Source organism: Hyposmocoma kahamanoa, unplaced genomic scaffold (assembly GCF_003589595.1).
Source record: "Hyposmocoma kahamanoa isolate Upper Pololo Valley unplaced genomic scaffold, ASM358959v1 87, whole genome shotgun sequence".
NCBI classification, from domain to species: domain Eukaryota; kingdom Metazoa; phylum Arthropoda; class Insecta; order Lepidoptera; family Cosmopterigidae; genus Hyposmocoma; species Hyposmocoma kahamanoa.
In genome coordinates this window covers 13,372,617-13,391,725 of record NW_020654422.1, presented here as the reverse complement: position 1 = coordinate 13,391,725, position 19,109 = coordinate 13,372,617, and the positions used below count along the sequence as shown (strand labels likewise).

General features: G+C 35.5%; 1 protein-coding gene across 2 annotated transcripts; it reads right to left on the bottom strand.

The window, feature by feature from the left end:
- Positions 1 to 3,926: 3,926 nt before the first annotated feature.
- On the bottom strand, positions 3,927 to 18,568 carry LOC113235530. Of its 2 annotated transcripts, XM_026471266.1 has the most exons (4): positions 18,523 to 18,568; positions 7,942 to 8,027; positions 5,528 to 5,724; positions 3,927 to 4,028 (listed from the first exon to the last, which is right to left on the bottom strand). In XM_026471266.1, the coding sequence occupies exons 2-4, from the start codon at positions 7,971 to 7,973 to the stop codon at positions 3,985 to 3,987; spliced, it is 273 nt and encodes a 90-aa protein (XP_026327051.1). In that variant the 5' UTR covers positions 7,974 to 8,027; positions 18,523 to 18,568; the 3' UTR covers positions 3,927 to 3,984. The 2 variants fall into 2 exon arrangements, with proteins under 2 accessions (XP_026327051.1, XP_026327049.1); XM_026471264.1 differs by lacking the exon at positions 18,523 to 18,568 and having other exon boundaries at positions 5,528 to 5,733.
- Positions 18,569 to 19,109: the final 541 nt, after the last annotated feature.

Below are 19,109 nucleotides of genomic sequence, written 5' to 3'. Positions count from 1 at the left end.
ATCAGCAATGAATGAATGTAAATTTCTTTCATAAATTTGAGCATTTACTTTTAAAATTGTCACTGTTATCAGAAGGTACATCGTAATGCTACGAAAACGGAACATTTTTCTGACTTTTGTACCTTTTGTATTTTTTGTTCACGCTCTGGACTCTGAACCAAGTCTGAGACTTTTTTACTGGTAAAGTAAACAAAGTTATGTTCTATTGTTTCCTTGATAGCCTGTATAGGCTTGCAGTTGAAACGTGTTTGGTAAACAATTCTCCAAAGATAAACAAGACGCCAATAACCTATTAACGGGGAATCGATTCTTATACAAATTTTACGATCTCCTCGAATTGATTACCTAATATTGATTTTTCATACATCTGATTTTCTTATATTAAAAACTAAGTATCACGTATAATAAGCTTAATGTAGTAGCCTAACAGAAGAACGGTTGCTTTTCAATTTACAGGTCGACGGTTTAAGTCCTTGAGGCGGTATATAATTATGAATGTAAGATACAGGTTACGAGTATGTACAATTGTAAATGTTTCGTAATTACCTCTCGCTAACGTCGCACTAGTCGAAGAAAGTTCACAACTCTTTGGAAAACGTGTGAAATCATTAACGCGCATTAGGCTAGGCCAAAACCCTCTTCTAAGAGGAAACCCGTGTCCAATGCGAATATTCAGAAGCAGTACAGCTCCTTGTGAAAAAGTTCATCCAGGGAAATACTGCCGCCTTACTTATTTTTGCCGCAAAATAGTAATGTAAGCATTACCGCGTTCTGTTTTTGAAGGGTAAGGGTGCTGGTGAAATTACAGGCAGGACTTGTCTGTCATCTTATGTCTCAGGGTGACGGGCAGAGCCTCACAGATCTTCGTGATTTAAAGCTCTGAGTGGCACTGCAACTACTATGGGCAAGTGTAGGTATCGCGATCACTTGGTATCATAAAAAAAGATGTATGTGAGTATTTGTAGAATTGCTATTAAACATTAAAGAGCAAGTCTGAAAAAACCATCCTTGTGGACTGTTAGGAACGAATACTAGGTATTTACCAGGTTGGTTTTAAAACTTTCATGAATCTTTGATGAATTTGTTAACCCTCACTGCAGTAAACGTCTTCATTAATTACACATAATATCTGAAACGGAATTGATACGATTGTTCCTTACATACTAAAATCATGAAAAGGTTTCTAAAATACATACAAGTATAAAGATAAAGCGTGATATAAAGATTCAGAAAGGCCATTATTAGCAGACAGACGATATGTTAAAGTATTGGTTTCCAATTCAGAAACGAGGCTTTTGTACAAAGAATGGAGGTGGCATATTATTTTGACATAAGCTTTTCTTATAAGGGCTCAGTAGACTTGGCAACACCAATGCCAATGCCAATAGTACAATTCTGTCAACAATTGACCACTACCCGACTTGTATTTATAAGTTACTATTCATATTCATTATTCTATTCATGTCACTGTCTAGAATTTCCTCTAAGAAGAAGGTAGCAGTAGAGGTCCTTGTACTAGCAGTAGAACTCCTTGCGAAAGAGTTTATCCAGGGAAGTAATTAATACCACCTTACCTATTCCTGCCGTCAAGCAGTCATGTTAGTATTACTGCGTTTTGGTTTTGAAGTGTAAAGTTGCTGGGGAAATTACAGGCATATGGGACTTGTTAACTTTTGTCTCAGGGTGATGGGCGCAGTGGCCCTCAGATCTTTGTAATAGAAAGCTTTGAGTGGCACTACAGCTGCTATGGACAACCATTTGGAATCATAAAAAAGGTATAAGCAGTAGTTCAACGCATTGGCTCAATAAGTGTAATGAAGTTTACATTGTTCTGCATCAGCAATTTCAAATAATATGATAGCCTTAGGAATTTACTCGCGCAGTTTACATGAGAACTTAGTCGTGTAGCTTAATATAGACGTTCTCCAATGCGCATTGGATTCAATTCGGCTTACACTGATCAATAGTTTATGTTGCATAAATATTTACGTTTGCCCTTTTGAGCGAACTTTGTGAATCATCTCTACATGTCATGTACTTTCATATTTTTAGTGACACAGATTTACCTTTATTTATTCTTATTTAAAAAAGAAATGTTAAAAAAAATGTATCGGCTGCAATGAGAAGGTAAAAATCTCTCACTAGATGTCGCTAGCGGCAACGAATATCGAAAGGCAGTACAAAGATCTATAACAAAAACACATAGTAGAACTTCGACGACTTGGTAACTGGAGCCGTGGCTCACATAGTTGGAGCAATGCTACAGTGCAGTATGGACGTGGGTTCAAGTCCCACCGGGTCAACGAGAATTTTTCTGTGTGTTCGATCTTTATATTCGTAATCATAACAAAACTAGTGGAGTTATTTCACAACAATCTTAATAAATAAAACATGTATAAGTTTAGATTTTAAAATTTCACTATATGACTTAAGTTTTTATTTTTATCCATAACTTTCGTGAAATTTTACTTGATGTCTGGTATTATAGAAGTTAAGTTGGTAGTTCATTGTTGCACAATGTTCTTTCTACGAAATTGTATTTATAACATTGACGATTGACAGGTGAAGGCGATGATTGTAGTAAAATTAGAATTTTTGCACGAACACCACAGTCTTTTCTCTTTTTAACTGAAATCCCAAAGCAGTATTAAAATGTAACTTAAAAGTTTTGTAGCTCCAACAGCGAACGCATCACGAATACAAGAAAGTTTTGCTCTATCCTATTTTCAGACATCATATTTCTTCCATTATTCAATGCCGTATCCCGATGCAGACGCTAAGTAAGATGTTCTTTACAAATATAAGGGGAACGGGCAAATATGTTTGCTTTGAGCCTTTTTGTTCAGTTAAATTTGTAAGAATTTGTGAGGTGGGTTCTAAAAGGTTCGCACGTTTCATTGTTTGGCTTTGGCATAAAATTTGCCGTGCTTGTCTGCCACGCAGAAGTCCTGGGTTCGATTCCTGGGCCGGGATAAATATTTGTTTGTTCTACATCTTTCTCGTGAGTTCGGGTGTAATTAGGGTTTCCCTAGTGCGGGGCTATGAGCGTTATTTATTAATTGTTTATATATATAACACAGTGCGCAACACAATGCTGCGTTCGATGACTGGCATTGCCGATGTGGGTACCATGACAGCTAGGCTTAAATGGGACTGGACGGGCCACGTTGGCCGGATGCAACCGGAGGGGTAGGCAAACATCGTTACTCCTTAGCACAGAAGGCGACGGCAGGGCGAGAAGACGTTGGCGAAAAGATCTTAATGGGTTTGAGTTTTGGGAAATCGGCAAATACAGAGAGCAGTGTAGGATTTTGTAAGAACCCTTTGCCCAAACAGTGGAACACAATAGCTTAAAAAAATATATGTACTCGTAACACACAGAAACCGTTGTCACTTTATTCTAAATCTAACGGTATATTAGTAGAATGAGTTCAATGATTCCATAATTGAGGATGTCTCCCTCAACGTAATCCTCGGGGATGCTTTTACATACTATTGGTACAAGTTTCACAGGTCAATGGTAATACAAAAGTTAACTCTCAGATATACGTTATATACGAGAGTTATCTCTCGTACGTGTTGCACAATAGTGTTTTTTACACATCCAGTATTCTATATGTGTCTTTTTTATTATACCAAGTGACGGGACGAATAAGTCGTATGCCTTGTGGTAAGCAATACGCCTGTCCATAGCAGTTGTAGTGCCACTCAGAGCTGATATTATAGGTTGACAAGGCCCATGTGCCTATAATTTCACCAGCACCTTTACTTTTCAAAATCGGAACCCAGTAATGCTCACATTAGTGCTTGGTGGCAGAAGTGGGTAAGGTGGCAGTACCTGGACGAACTTTTGCACTGAGGAGCTCTACTGCAACTCTATCTATTTTTAATAAAAAACGATTTGTGTATTGTTTATTTATGTTTAATTGTGTATTTTATTAATCCAATAATACAGTAAAATTAAACAATAACGTTACGGTAGTATTAACGATAGTAATATTGTTGTGGTGGTGGAGCTTTCGTCGTTACTGAAAAATAAAAAAAGAACATTAAATTTGTGTCATTTTACGTTATTATGCAAGTTTTTGTTTATCATATTATATTCTTATCACCTGTTTAGGTAATGATTTAAATTTTAATAATAGTACATACAAAAAAAACAAAGGATATGCACTCAACAAGTGACGAACGATAGCATGGCTTATCAAAATGTGACCCGGTTCATATTAATCTACCGTTCACTGTATTTTAATTCTTATATAACCTCCATATCAGGTGAGATGGAGGTCAAATGCTCACTTATATTTTATAAAAAAAACCATAGACACAGTACAAAAGGCTGTAGTTTGCTGCAATTTACATCCATACTACAAATCCAGAGAAATTAGTACACGAACATACGTTAACTTGAAGCTTTGTATTTTTTGTCTCCGTCTAGATCTTTATGTTCAAGGAAATATTTAAGCGAAAGAAACCAACAGAGATTTCAAGGTAACTCTTTGAATAATATAGTTATGTTAAAGTTGAAATGTATGGTCTGCAGTCCCAATGTCATTTCTTCATTAGATTGCATGGAGCTTGTTTTGTGCACTAGAGAGTTTGTGCGACCATGCAGATGCTCTGCAGATGGTTGTCGAGCGCAGGTCTCTTTAGTTCAACGTTTGTTGTCGCTGCTAAACATAAATTCATCCTAAAAGTACATAATTATTTCTTTTTTATACAAAAGAACCAACCACAAAACTTTGCGAAATCTTCTATCTATTCGCCACGTTTTATTAAAATCGGGTAACGAAAAGTTGAAATTTGCCACCCTTAGAAGTAGAGTATTTTCTATAACTTTAAATGGGACCACTATTGAGGTACCGGTCTTTTTTAACAAAAATGAATCATCAAAATGGGTTCAGATATGTCGGAGTAATCGCGTAACGTATACACACAAAAAAATACACTCACAATTGAGAACAAAGTCAAAGTCAAATAATCATTTATTCTATAGATAAAATTTTTACACTTGAAAACGTCATTTTTTAAGCTATTGCTCGTTCACTACGCTGACCTCCTTGAGAAGAACGAGCAAGAAATTCTAGGGATTGCTCTTTTCAAACAAACTTACAAACTTAGATGCTAATCATAATTGTGTGGAATCTTTCCATACTTCTTTATCTAACACATACTCGTCAATTTTATAATATGACTTTTCAGTTAAAATACTTTTAATGTAAGTTTTAAACTAATGAAATGATAATCTTAATATATTCTCCGGAATCTTATCGTAAAAACGTATACAGTTCCCCATAAAAGAATGGTTTACCTTAGTTACACGAAATCGTGGTACCATGAGTTTGGACTTAGTTCTAAGGTAAATATTATGGACATCTTCTTTCTTAATGAAATTACTTAATAAAAATATACATATATTTTTACGGGCATACAAAATATTTGAGAAAATGTACTGTGTTGCCGCAATCATGATACCAGTCTCCTTAAATTCCAACTCCTTTTTCTGAAGCCGGTTAAAAATACTCACTCTTAACTTCCACTATCGTGTCAACAGCCTTTGCACCGACATTCCAAAGTTCTCTTGCTATCAAACTCATCACAGTTTTATTGGAATAGAAGAAATCCATTGCTTTTCCGACTATAGATTCTGACGTGCTTAACTTTTGTAATTCTGGCTTTTGATATTGCTTGTTTAAATCTTCTTGAGACTTGTACGACGACGTCCTATGGAGTCTTATAAGGAATATTGACAGTATAGTTATGAATGATACAGTTCGATTCATAGTGCACCGCATGAACGTTGAATGTGGTATGAATCGTATTGTCATGAACAAATTGTTGGTGTTGTTGATACTATAGCGACTTGGTATAAGTCTTTTTTTAAAACATTCAGTTTCTTAGTAAAAGACATAAGGTCTAGAATCGAGTGGTAAATAGCTACGCCAAGTGTGCAAGCCGCCAAAATGAAACCACAACACAGCTGCAAGACAAGGTCATTTTTATAGATGTAGTACGACATCAAAATCCATACACTATGAATTATATTAGATAGATAGATAGATAAAAACTCTATTCACTTCTATGATAGCTTATTTACATAGGATCCACTAAAACTAACACCTTAATTATTATTATATTGAACCACTTAAAAATAATATTTTTTTATAATAAAAGCAATTACCACAGATAACTAAAATAAAGTGAAAAGTCATGGCGGTGAAAGGGCACTGGCTCAGCTTAAATGCCGCAGTTTCCCACGACGCTGGTATTCTGCCAGAACCGTGTTAAAAGAGACGCCACTCACAATCTCAGACAGCCTTCTGGCGTTATCGTTAAATTGAATGAAGATTATTATTTATATTTTTATTTTATTAGAAATCAAAATCAATGTTGACCAAAAAAAAAACAGTTTTGGAATAGCAAATAAAATATAATCGCCAATTATAAATACTCAAGTACAATGAATTCTAGTAACCTATTGATTTCTCTAGACCTTTGTTTTATTTAAAGACCAAGTGCCGTCTGCCCTTCATTGTCGTGCCCTTACGTATACTAAGAATTAATACATTATATAAGATTTTAATCCATTACTTATTCTACGCAGATGAAATCCAGGCACCAGCTAGTAAACTTTATATTATGGTGTAACATCGAGTGCATAACCAGAAATAGAGACGAAATACGGGCCATACTTCCCTGGCAACTGATCAAGCAAATCGGCCTTTTAAATATCACTTTTAAATATCAACTCTCGTTTGCACTGAAATCACAAATTAGAAAGCTGAAATAGTACAGCGCCAACAACTGACCTCCGTATATTCGAAAAATGTTCTGTGTTTATTTTAATAAATTATTGTAATAATCTTTAACTATAGGAGCTGTTCCATTCGGTGGTATGCAAAACATCTAATTACTAAAGAAACTTAAACAAAATAAACGTAATTAAATATTAAATAAGTACTTTTTCAATTTTCGTCCATTATAGCAAAGCTCAAGTTAAACTTGGCGATTTGAAGTGAAGCAATTGACGTCACCCGTCAATTGTTTCGAATTCGGGCTGGCCAATCGGAGCGCAGTTATCACCGTAATGAAATGGCAGAATAGTTTTTAGACAAATTAATTGACATTTTGTCTTTACTTCAGGTTATATACTGGATGTGGTGAATAAGCTCCGTTGAATAGAATTGAATTGATGAAAAATCAAAGTAATAATATAAACTTATTTAGACCAACTTCAAAGTTGTAGTTCCGTTTTGGTAAAAACTGTATTTAGTTTCTGTGTTTAAGGAAAATTTATGGGGCAAAATTTTACAACAAGTATTAATTTGTCTTATTAATTTCAAGATCTCAGCTATTTAAGAGTTAACGAATTTTTGTACTTTTATTAATATTTTTCTTCGTATCGCTTTTATTTACATTTATTTTTTTTATTTTTAATAGCAGCAAAGCTCCTTATGTAAGAGTTCGTCCAGAGAAGTACCGCCACCTTACCTATTTCACCGCCAAGCAGTAATATGATCATTACTGCCTTCCGGTTTTAAAGGGTAAGGGTGCTGGTGAAATCACAGGCACACGGGACTTGCCAACTATGATTCATGGTGACTTGAGTAGTGGAGGTGCTTCTCAGGTCTTTACGATTGAAAGGTGTAAGTGACACTGCATTTGCTATGGACAGGCGTGTCGCTTACCATCCCACCAGGCGCACGACTTGCGTTTATTTCCAATTACGCACCAAATAAATCAATTCACTGCATTTTATTGTACTATTTTGTATTAATTTATTATTGTTTATATTAGTAACGATTCATAGTATCCCTACGTAGTAGTTTAAATCGTAATATTGTGGACATTGATCATATTTTGTTTTATTCATTATTCAGTATAATTTACTATCCATAATAATTTCGTAATTTGATGGTTGGATTTAATATTTTGACTTACCGAAGACATCTATCCAATTTACTTATTAACATCAGGAACTATCTCCCAGTCCTTCAACGTTCCTTCTCCTCAAAGTTGGTTCAATTCTAAAAGCAAATGTTTGTTCGTAAGATTTGATCCGGATCTCGTAGTGTTGGTTCCGGGTTCACTATCCCGGAAAATTTGTTGTTAAACTTACGTAAGCCGTTTAATGTTACGACAGCTTCGTTAGCCTGTTTCAATTAGAAAAAATCTATGAGATCTCACCATGCACTAAAGTCATATTCACAAAAAACTGTTCAATTTTGATATTCGGATTTCAATAGGAAATCTTTATACCTAGTTCGTTCATCAAAAGCATAGTAGAATAAGAACAAGTAGGATTACTCCATACAAACTAAGACAACGGACTCTTGCAACACAGTGACAGTAAAAAAACCAACCTAAAACACACAGAAATAAATTAAATTGTATATGAAACCTGGTGCACCAAAATATTCAAGACATGAAAGGCAAAGAGTTAGAAATATAATTATTTATTAACTGTAATAATATTGATATTCTTTGTATTACTGAGCACCACTTTTTATCTAAACATCAGTTCATGTTTAGCTTCAACAATCACGAGGTGGCTAGTTCGTTCAGCAGAGAAAAAGCTGTTCATGTCGGCTCTTTAATTCTTATTAAAAATAATTTAAAATTTCAAGAACCTACATATATTGTGAGCCTATCCATTGAGCGAACTATAGAGATATCCTGCATAGAGCTTGAATCGCTTGTTATATTAAAAGTGTCTAGACCCCCCTCATTCAGCTTACGAACTATATGAAAACAATCTCAGTACAGAGTACTAAAAAACCGACCTCAAAAGTACGTGGAATTACGTCTATTTGGTAAGTTTTATTGAAATATCCTTAAATTCGCCACTATACAGGACTTGACACTGCAGGTAACAAAAATCGGTTCTCACTACTCAAAGTATATTGAGAAAAAAACGCCTTGAATTGGAGAAATAGCAAAACCAACCTTTAAAATAATTGCATCTAAGTAAAATGTAGGCGTCATTTATAAAAATGAATCTTCATGCGTGAACAGCCACCCTAAGAGGTGGATGATTTTCTTCAAAATGAAATGGAACTACTATGGAAGTACACCCTTTCCAACAAAAAAGAATCATGAAAATCGGTTCACAAATACCGGAGTTAACGCGTAACATACATACAAAAAGAAAAAAATATACATATCGAGTTCTTAGGTTTTCGCGATTGTTACACATAGGAAATGAAACTATTTTTCCGGATTTAAATCGCGTATATTTGTTTTTTCAAACAAACCGAAGTTTCGGGCCCTTTACTGGTCCCATGGTCACGGTTGACTGAGGTGGTACAGTCTTCAACCAGTTATGTCTAATATTGATGCAAACCACCCTTTTTTCCACTATAGTTACAATAGTTATTAATTAAATACCTTATTTTTAATTTTACAAAGAAAACATTCCAATTTACGCTATATTAAGTTTTACAAATTATTTTATTGAATGAATTTTTATTAAGTTCAATTTATTATTAATTATTATTAGAAATTAGAATAAACTAAAACATATTAATTAGTACTGCAGTCTTATGTCTGTTTGGGATTTTTCATTAGAGGAAATACTGGATCCCAAACTGGTGGTACGGAGAAACCATCTTCCCTGTTGAAATTAGGATTTTTTTAATTTCAATGGGCTCTCGCAGCATCCTGGGTAGATAACGGACTTCTTTTGCAAGGACCTGGGGTTGGTCAAACTTCATTGAATGTGTAGGTTTATCCATGACATGCTCGCAGACTGCAGACTTGTTTACGCGACGGTGTTTGACATCAGCTATATGTTCTTTGACGCGGGTGCAAATACTTCGCTTTGTTTGTCTAATATAAGAGAGACCGCACTCACAGTCAAGCGTGTAAACTCTTGCATCCTGTAAGGGGATGTTACATTTCACGGGTCTCAGAAACTGAAAAATCTTCCTCAGGGGCTTGAAATAGGTCTTGATAGATGCGCGCCTGAGGACTCTTCTGATCTTGTCTGTAACACCTCTCACGTAAGGTAAGATGGCAGGTCTTCGCTCGACTGTTGGTGGTTTCACACGGCGCCTGTGGCATTGGCGTGGAATCTTCAACTTATTCGCATGTAGGACTTGCTTTATATGTTGAAGTTCCCCTGCCAGATGATTACTGTCGCAGTCACCATGTGCTCTCTGAAACAAAGATTTGCCCACGGTAGCTAACTGGCTAGGATGGTGATGGGAATTACCATTGAGATACATATCTGTATGGGTTTTCTTTCGAAATACAGTATGGTGTTATTAGGATTTCTTTTAATTAAAACATCTAAGAAAGCTAAAGTACCACAATTCTCTTGTTCCATAGTAAATTGGATCTTAGTATTAAAAGAATTAAGTTGGTCCAAGAAAGAAGGTATGCTATCTTTAGGTAATATTGTGAAAGTATCATCAACGTACCGTTTGAAAATCTTCGGCCTAGCTGGGGCCATGGGTAAGTCTCGCTCCTCGAAGTCTTCCATGAAAATATCGGCAACAACGGGAGATACCGGGGAGCCCATTGCTATACCGTCAATTTGTAGGTAGAATTCATTATTCCACAATAGATAGCCTGATGTTAGGCAGTGTTCTAATAATTCTGCATATTCAATGGACATATTATGTTCCCTCAGCTTTCTACGTACAATTTCAATGCAATCTTTTACTGGTAGGCTGGTAAACAGCGACTGAACATCAAAACTGACCATGGTGTCATCATCAGTTAACCGTAGATCTTTGATTCCACTGATGAAATGGTATGAATCCTTCACACGTGTAGAAGTGTTCCCTCTCAATGGTGACAGTACCTTTGCCATGTGTTGAGCCAGTTTGTAGGTTGGTGTGTCAATCTGGCTAACTATGCTGTTATAATCTGCCGTATTCATGACCACTCCGTCCCATAGTTAGCTGTTTGTGGTGACTTCAATGTTAACTTATTAGAAGATTTCAGTGCTACCAGTAGGCTCATATCATTTTTCCAATGTTACAATCTTGTAAATCTTTTCTTGGTGCCTACTAGAATAACTTCTACTACAGTCTCTTGTTTTGACAACATTTATTCTAACGCCGTACCTAGTAATAAATCTATTATAAATATATTAACTTCTGATCACTGCGGTCAATTGGCCACTTTAAATATAATTGTAGATAAAATGCCGAAAAAGGTTTTTTCCGATAAATAATGGTCGATTTCAAGCTTATAGAAATAACGTAATGCTTAAACTAACTGACATTCCGTACGTTAACGATACCAATAAATTGTATAATTCAGTTTTCAACATAGTGAAAAGTGAACGTGATAATATTTTTAAGTTCAAAATCATAAGCATTAATAATTCATTGAAATTTAGTGATTGGGTTACTGTTGGAATTCACGAAAGTAGACAAAGGCTATATGATCTTTATTATGAAAGGACCTATAACACTAGTAACAGTTTTAATGATTGTGTTAGTAAGTATTCGAAAATGTTTATACGTGTTTGTGTTGCGGCCAAAGCAATGTTTATAAATAATAAAATTAAAAGCAGCGCAAATATAGTAAAAACGACTTGGAATATTATAAACAGCGAAACTCGAACGGTCAAACTTCGTAACTTAGATTTTCAATAAAATATTTGAGAAAATTATTCTAAATCAGATGTGTGCAAATTTTTGTAGTAATAACTTAATGTCTCCTAAACAATTTGGTGTCACTCGGGGTCGCTCTACAACCGATGCTGGTGTTGAGTTGATGAATCATATATTTGATGCATTGGACGTTTCACATGATGCTATTGGTGTATTCTGTGACTTTCCAAGGCATTTGATTGTGTAAGCCATGATATACTGGTCCGGAACATTCACTATCATGGTGTGGCGGGAATGACCTCAACCTTCTTAAATCGTATTTGCGTGGTAGGGTACAGAGGGTCGATGTTAACGGTACCAGATCATCAGGATCTGCAATTAGCATGGGTGTCCCTCAAGGTTCAGTTCTAGGCCCATTTTTGTTTTTAGTTTATATTAATGACTTACCTAGCGTCATGGAGGGTATAAAACATGAGATAGTATTGTTTGCTGATGATGCTTCCTTATTATTTAAAGTTAAAAGGCACCAATGTTCCTACGACGACGTGAACAATGCTATATCTAAAGTAATTGATTGGTTTGCTGTTAATAACCTACTCCTTAATTATAAAAAAAACTAATTGTGTGAAATTTACATTACCCAATGTTAGAGATACAGTTGTATTTCTAGGTGTAACGTTAGATGCTAAATTGCAATGAGGTCCTCTTATAAGTAAATTATCAAAACGTCTCGGCTTTGCAGTGTACGCGATTAAAAAAATACGGAAACTTTCAGACGTCGAAACAGCTAGACTGGTTTACTTCAGCTACTTTCACAGTCTAATGACATACGGCATTTTGCTTTAGCGTAATGCTGCCGATATCAATAGAATCTTTGTCCTGTAGAAACGTGCGGTTAGGGCAATTTACAATCTGGGCCTCAGAGTATCTTCGAGAGATAAGTTTAAGGAAATTAACATTCTTACACTAGCCTCATAGTACATTTATGAAAATGTAATTTATGTTAAGATGAATAGTAATCTCTTTTTGAAAAATAGTGACAGAGATAACATTAATACGAGGAATAAAAATAAACTGTTCTTGATACTCGTCTTCACAAAGTCAAAAAATCATTTAAGGGGCAATACGCTTATATGACAAGATTCCGGTTGATATACAAAATTTGCCTTTCACGAGGCTTAAAACTATAGTGAAACAAAAACTTTATACTAAAGGTTATTATCCAACTTCTACGTACTTGGACAACAAAAATCCGTGGTAGTAACCCGTTTAGCTCGTGGAGGTAGTCTCGATCTCTGATGTTTTAAAACAAAGAAAAAATATATTATAAATGTTGAATGTGTACAAATGTTATTAACAAAGAGCAACCCCCATAGTTTCTTCCTCATTCTTCTCAGGGGAATCTACCTTACGAATGAGCGGTAGAGTTAACCGCTCACGCGCTCATGTGCTCCTCCTACCGCAAAATGGCGGCTATTTGGTTTCGCAAATTAGAAAAGCATTGAGTTTAAATACAAGTTTTTATAAATAAAAATTATTACCCCGACTACCAACAAAAACATCTTAAATAAAATACAGTAATACACCGCAAATCCTGCACTTAAAAAGCACTAATGAAATTTTTGTTGTACTTGGATAAATATGATAATATTCCGTTGAGTGGTTCTAACGTTTACCATGAAATTACTGCTTAAAGTATAGTTTATAAACATTTATATTCAGGGTAAACTTAAAAAACGTTACTTACGGTGTGTTTTCAATAATTAAACACCGAAATCACCAGCCCAAACAATAACATACACGATTGTCGTTACGTATTTTTGAAGTTATTTATTTTTTTAAATGACAGACCCAGGCATTAAAAACTTTATGTTTTGCTAGAGTAGTTACCGAAATAGCAATTAATATTAGTTTTTTTACCTGTTATAACTTCGATATCCGATAAATCGGTATAAAACTATCACCGGCACCTCTAGGTGTGGTATGCGTCTACTGCTGCATAAATAAAGATTATTTTGAATTTAAATTTGGATTTGAAATATTGCCGGGCGGTTTGTAAGTATGCGCACCTGCCGAGGACCATGTACGGATGCACGGTACGCACCTATCACAAACTCGAATTTCTTTTTTCCAAATTTCATTACTTCGAAAATTGTTCGACTTTTTCATTAGTGCGATAACAATTTTGGTATAAATTTGAAACACAGCAAAAAGTCTTATAGCAGAAGTATCGTTTCTCTGAAAATCTATTAAGATTAAGATTAACTACTTTTTACATGCACGCTGCAAAAACAGTGTGAAGTAAAAATGATCGACAAGAGTACAAATTATAGAATAAGGGAAACAACAAGTGCTAGGACGACAGCTGAAATACTTTATTCTCGAGAAGCTTCTTCAATAGCTACTCCTCCTCTGTTTGGTTCTATATCCGAAATGGAAGAATGAACTTTACTATGGACAAAGCAAAAATAGTATTAAAAAGAAGAAAACATACAGTTAGGTAGATATTCAGAAAACCTAACATGTGTCTATGAGTGTCTAAACAATATAAGTGAACAAAACAAATTAATTCAGCATAAAGGATATTTAAAGTACGTTATTCAAATGTTCAAAACTCCTGTGGGTTGGGGTTAGGTTAGTATATGAAAAAGCCGCACGACCCGAGCGAGTGAAGCGAGCGTGTCGCGGCAGTGGCCGGCGAGTGCCAGAGCCGAATTTGTTAGCATTACCTAGACGGTACGACCCCCTCCTGTAGGTTTAGGTCAGGTTAGTATATGAAAAAGCAGCACGATCCGTACGAGCGAAGCGAGCGACTACAACTCTATCAAATTAAGTTGCATCTCGTTTACCATGTTTTTACATCGAGTTATATTGTGCCACACGTTCCAATACTTTTAATATCTGTTATAAGAAATAATATAACAAAAATGTATCAAGGATGTCGTTTTTTTTATAAAATAAAAATATTCAATTAGATACAATGGTCAAACGGTTTGTTGGGGAAATAAAAACCGGGAAAAGAATTACTTGCCAATATGTCAAAATAGTGAAAAGGTAAATGGTGTAATGAAAAAAACCGTAACGTGTTTTCGGACAAACGAAACAAAATCTGTTCAATAAAAATCTAAAGGTTTTCGGAGAAATAAAATTCTGTAAATCATGTTTCTAGTTTGTGATAGGAAACCCGGACGCACACATTTGCACAACTTCATAGTGCACTTGCGGTGTGCATTGTGTGGATCGTCGCCCGCGCCATTCATCATAGAATTGAAGCGTTCGCTCGGTGTTTAAAAAATGACATCAAGTAGACGTGTTTATTGTTGTGTTTATGGTTGTTTGCAGAAGAGCGCCTCAAATTCAGTATTGTCGTTCTTCTCGTTAACTACTAAGCATGAGAGGTAGTTACACATTTTTTGTTTATTTAACGACTTGGAATGATGAGGAGCTCTCGAAACGAATTCTGTATTGGGTATTTTGCATAGTGCCCTGGATTAATTGCGTTGCTCTGGTACTCATAGTACAGGGAATTCCTGAGTTTGAGATTAGGTACTTAGTGTGTTATCAGGCACACTTATTGTATTATCATTGCTTTTTTCTCTTTCTTTCAATATAGCACGAAATTATTATTTTAATATTATGCTTACAACCTGTAACGACAATCAAAATAATAAATGTGACAAGCCTATTGTTCAAGCGAAATGTAACGCATTGATGCCCCAAACAGGCGGGACTTGCTCTAACTTGGTCTTATTTTTGACTTTTATCGCATAAAAGTCATAAAAGTAATGCATACTACATCAAAATGTGCATTTAGGACATTTTATAACTCTCCAAATTAAGCATAAAAAAGTTATCGAATTTCGTTTGCAGAATGTTTGAACATCTCTCCTGAAAAGTTCAAATTTTGCAGATGTGGCCTTATTACACCGAGGGTGTGAGGTTGTGTTCGTCAAGCTGTGGTACACTGTAACAAATGTTTGATGAATAAATTCAAAATCAGAAATTCAATATACCATTGCTGGGAAACAGGGACACTGTATCTTCATCGTTAGCGCTATGTAACAATTCGTAATAAGTTTGAATGGCACCGACTCCAAAAATAACTAATTAGAATATTATAAGTACTTAATACAATTGTCAATATTTTTTTACTGGTAAAGTAAAACTTCAAAACCAATTAGTAGGTAGCACATTACAATAGTAAAATTATAAGTAGGTAATGGGTTTTGACAAGAAGGGTGCGCCTCATATATACGAAAATTAAATGAACTAATTTCAAAACAAATACCATTCATTTAATATAATTTTTATTTGGATCAATTTAACTTCCTATAATTTAACTTCATATCATTCTTGTTTGATATAACATTTACATAGAAAATGAAACTATTTTTCCGGATTTAAATCGCGTATATTTGTTTTTTCAAACAAACCGACGTTTTGGGCCCTTTACAGGTCCCATGGTCACGGTTGACTGAGGTGGTACAATCTTCAACCAGTTATGTCTAATACTAATGCAAACCACCCTATTTTTTTCACTATAGTTACAATAGTTATTAATTAAATACCATATTTTTAATTTTACAAAGAAAACATTCCAATTTATGCTACTTTAAGTTTTACAAACTTTACAAATACGCGATTTAAATCCGGAAAAGTAGTTTCATTTCCTATGTGTAACAATCACCATTATATAACAATCATTCCATATATTGCCAATTTAGATAATTTTTACGCGGTATAATATCACTTTTCGTAAATAATAAGTTTAAACCCGATTCACCATGGTACTTGTCTGTTCGATACTAGGAACACTCCTAGTATCGAACAGACAAGTACCTATTTATATTTAGATTCCTTGTCTGTTCCATGACGGATTCCACAACAACCACCACCAAGTCACCACCAGGAGACAAGTACCATGGCGGATTTAAAAGCCGGAGGTGCAGAGTGAGAGTTGTATCCCTTAATATAGTTTACAATGCTGAATTTTCGTTTTACGCAAAATTATTATTGTTTGGCACTGGATTCCTCGGTGGTTTAAATAAAACAAACGTATTTTACATAGGTCAAATCTTGGTTGCGGTTTCCGTTCAGTAGGTTAGGTTAGAACATGAAAAAGCAGCACGAGCTGAGGGAGCGTACCGCGGCAGCGGCCGGTGAGTACCAGAAACGAATTTGTTTGCGTTTCCGAACATGTTTTCAGGCCAAATTATAATTAATATAAAATGAGTATTAGGAATATCGTTTTTCGGAAAAAATCCTATTTCTAGATGAAATGATATTTAGTTATAATGACGTTATGTTAAATGTCGTTTATAACTTATGATTGTTATTAAAAATTAGTGTTAGTGTAAGTGATCGTTATCGGATTCGTCGATAAAAAAATAAATTATAGAATGTAACGAGTTCTTAGGTTTTCGCGATTGTTACACATAGGAAATGAAACTATTTTTCCGGTTTTAACAAGGTTTGTTTGAAAAAATAAATATACGCGATTTAAATCCGGAAAAATAGTTTCATTTCCTATATAGAATGTAAGTTCATTCATAAACGTTCGTTATATGAAGTGAATTACTATATTAAATTAGTTATATATATATATACCTAAAACTATACTAAATATATAAAAATAGTTCATGGTAAAATTATGCCTATAGAAAGTTATGTGAATAATATTTAAACGATACATGGCATCAACATCAATGGCGAGTACCTAACACACCTTCGATTTGCCGATGATATAGTTCTTATGGCTGAGACCTTGGGAGACCTGAACACAATGCTCGAAGATCTCAGTAGTGTTTCCCAAAGAGTGGGTCTTAAGATGAACATGGACAAGACGAAGATCATGTCGAATGTCCATGTTGTACCCGCTCCAGTTAAAATTGGGAGCATTACACTCGAAGTTGTTGACCATTACGTATACCTGGGGCAGACAGTGCAGTTAGGTAAGTCCAACTTTGAGAAAGAGATCTCTCGTCGAATCCAGCTCGGATGGGCAGCGTTCGGGAAACTCCAAAAAATCGTTGCGTCCAAATTACCTCAATGTCTCAAGACGAAAGTCTTTGACCAGTGTGTGTTGCCAGTGATCACATATGGATCAGATACGTGGTCCCTCACTATGGGCCTCATAAGAAGACGCAAGGTCACTCAGCGGGCAACGGAGAGAGCGATGCTCGGTATTTCCCTGCGTGATATAATCAGAAATGAGGAAATCCGTAGGAGAACTAAGGTAACCGACATAGCTCGAAGAATTGCTCAGCTGAAGTGGCAGTGTGCGGGGCACATAGCTAGGAGAACCGATGGCCGTTGGGGCGGAAAGGTTCTTCAATGACGACCGCGCACCGGACGACGCTCAGTGGGTAGGCCCCCCACCAGGTGGACCGACGATCTGGTGGAGGTCGCGGGAAGCCGATGGATGCGGACAGCGCAGGAACGATCGTCGTGGAGATCGTTGGGGGAGGCCTATGCCCAGCAGTGGGCGTCGTATGGCTCAATGATGATGATGACATTACACACCCGGACAAGAATTGTCACGTTGTAATTGTATAAATAGACAATAAATGTTATATAAATGTAGACAGATTGATTAATAATTTATTGTAAAACTGTGTAAAAAACGAAATGAGACAAAAATAAGTAATAAGAATTAAGTGCATTGTTTTCATTTGGATTAAATCTGTATTTTGTTATTTTTAGTGTAGTAGCCGTTTGTGGTTTTTGAAGTTGGTAGGATTTTTTTTAAACTTTGTTTATATTGATACATACATAAAATTTGTGTGTATTAATGTTCTATTCTATGTAAGGTAGTAAGTAGTGACACGCCTTTCCATAACAGTTGCAGTGCCACTCAGTGCTTTAAATCACAAAGATCTGAAGGGCACTGCCACTGCGCCAGGCACCCTGAAATATAAGTTGACAAGTCTCATGTGCTTGTAATTTCACCACTTACCCGTCATAACCGGAACGCAGTAATGCTCACAGTACTGCTTGGCGGCAGAAATAGGTACGGTGGCAGTACTTACTTGGACGAACTCTTTCAGAAGGAGCTATTCTCCCAACTAAAAATAAATGAATAAGTGTAAATGAAAGTGCGCAAAAAATATAGTTTTCTCAAACATTCAGTATGTTAAGAGCTAACAAAGTTATGATTATGAGGATATAAAAACCATACCTAGTCATAAAGTCGTTCAAGAGCGCATTACTTCAGTCATAAACATTAATCTAAAGCTCATGCAGATCTGCATTAACGGAGCACTATTTTTTACTACGACGGTTACTTCGAAAGCATAGTTGATGTTCTTATTATAACTGCTTTTACGAAAACAGGGTTTCTATTATCACAAAATTCGTATAAATTCACATATTAAACATGTCGTAATTGTAACTACTAGAGTTAATAATAATAACGCGTACACACTCATAGACCCGCACTATGGAAACCCTGTATCGCGAGTGCCATGGACACACATATAGAGAACTATAAATTACACCTAAACTCACGAGATAAATAAATACAGGCCATATAAATATTTCTCC

Bases quoted from the DNA above. Each gene is read 5' to 3' on its own strand.
- LOC113235530 (XM_026471264.1), bottom strand. From the start codon at position 7,973: ATGTTAATAAGTAAATTGGATAGATGTCTTCG. The intron at 5,734-7,941 runs GTAAGTCAAAAT...ATTCCTTATAAG, and splicing joins AAATTGGATAGATGTCTTCG to ACTCCATAGGACGTCGTCGT. The intron at 4,029-5,527 runs GTGAGTATTTTT...TTTATTTTTCAG, and splicing joins CACGATAGTGGAAGTTAAGA to TAACGACGAAAGCTCCACCA.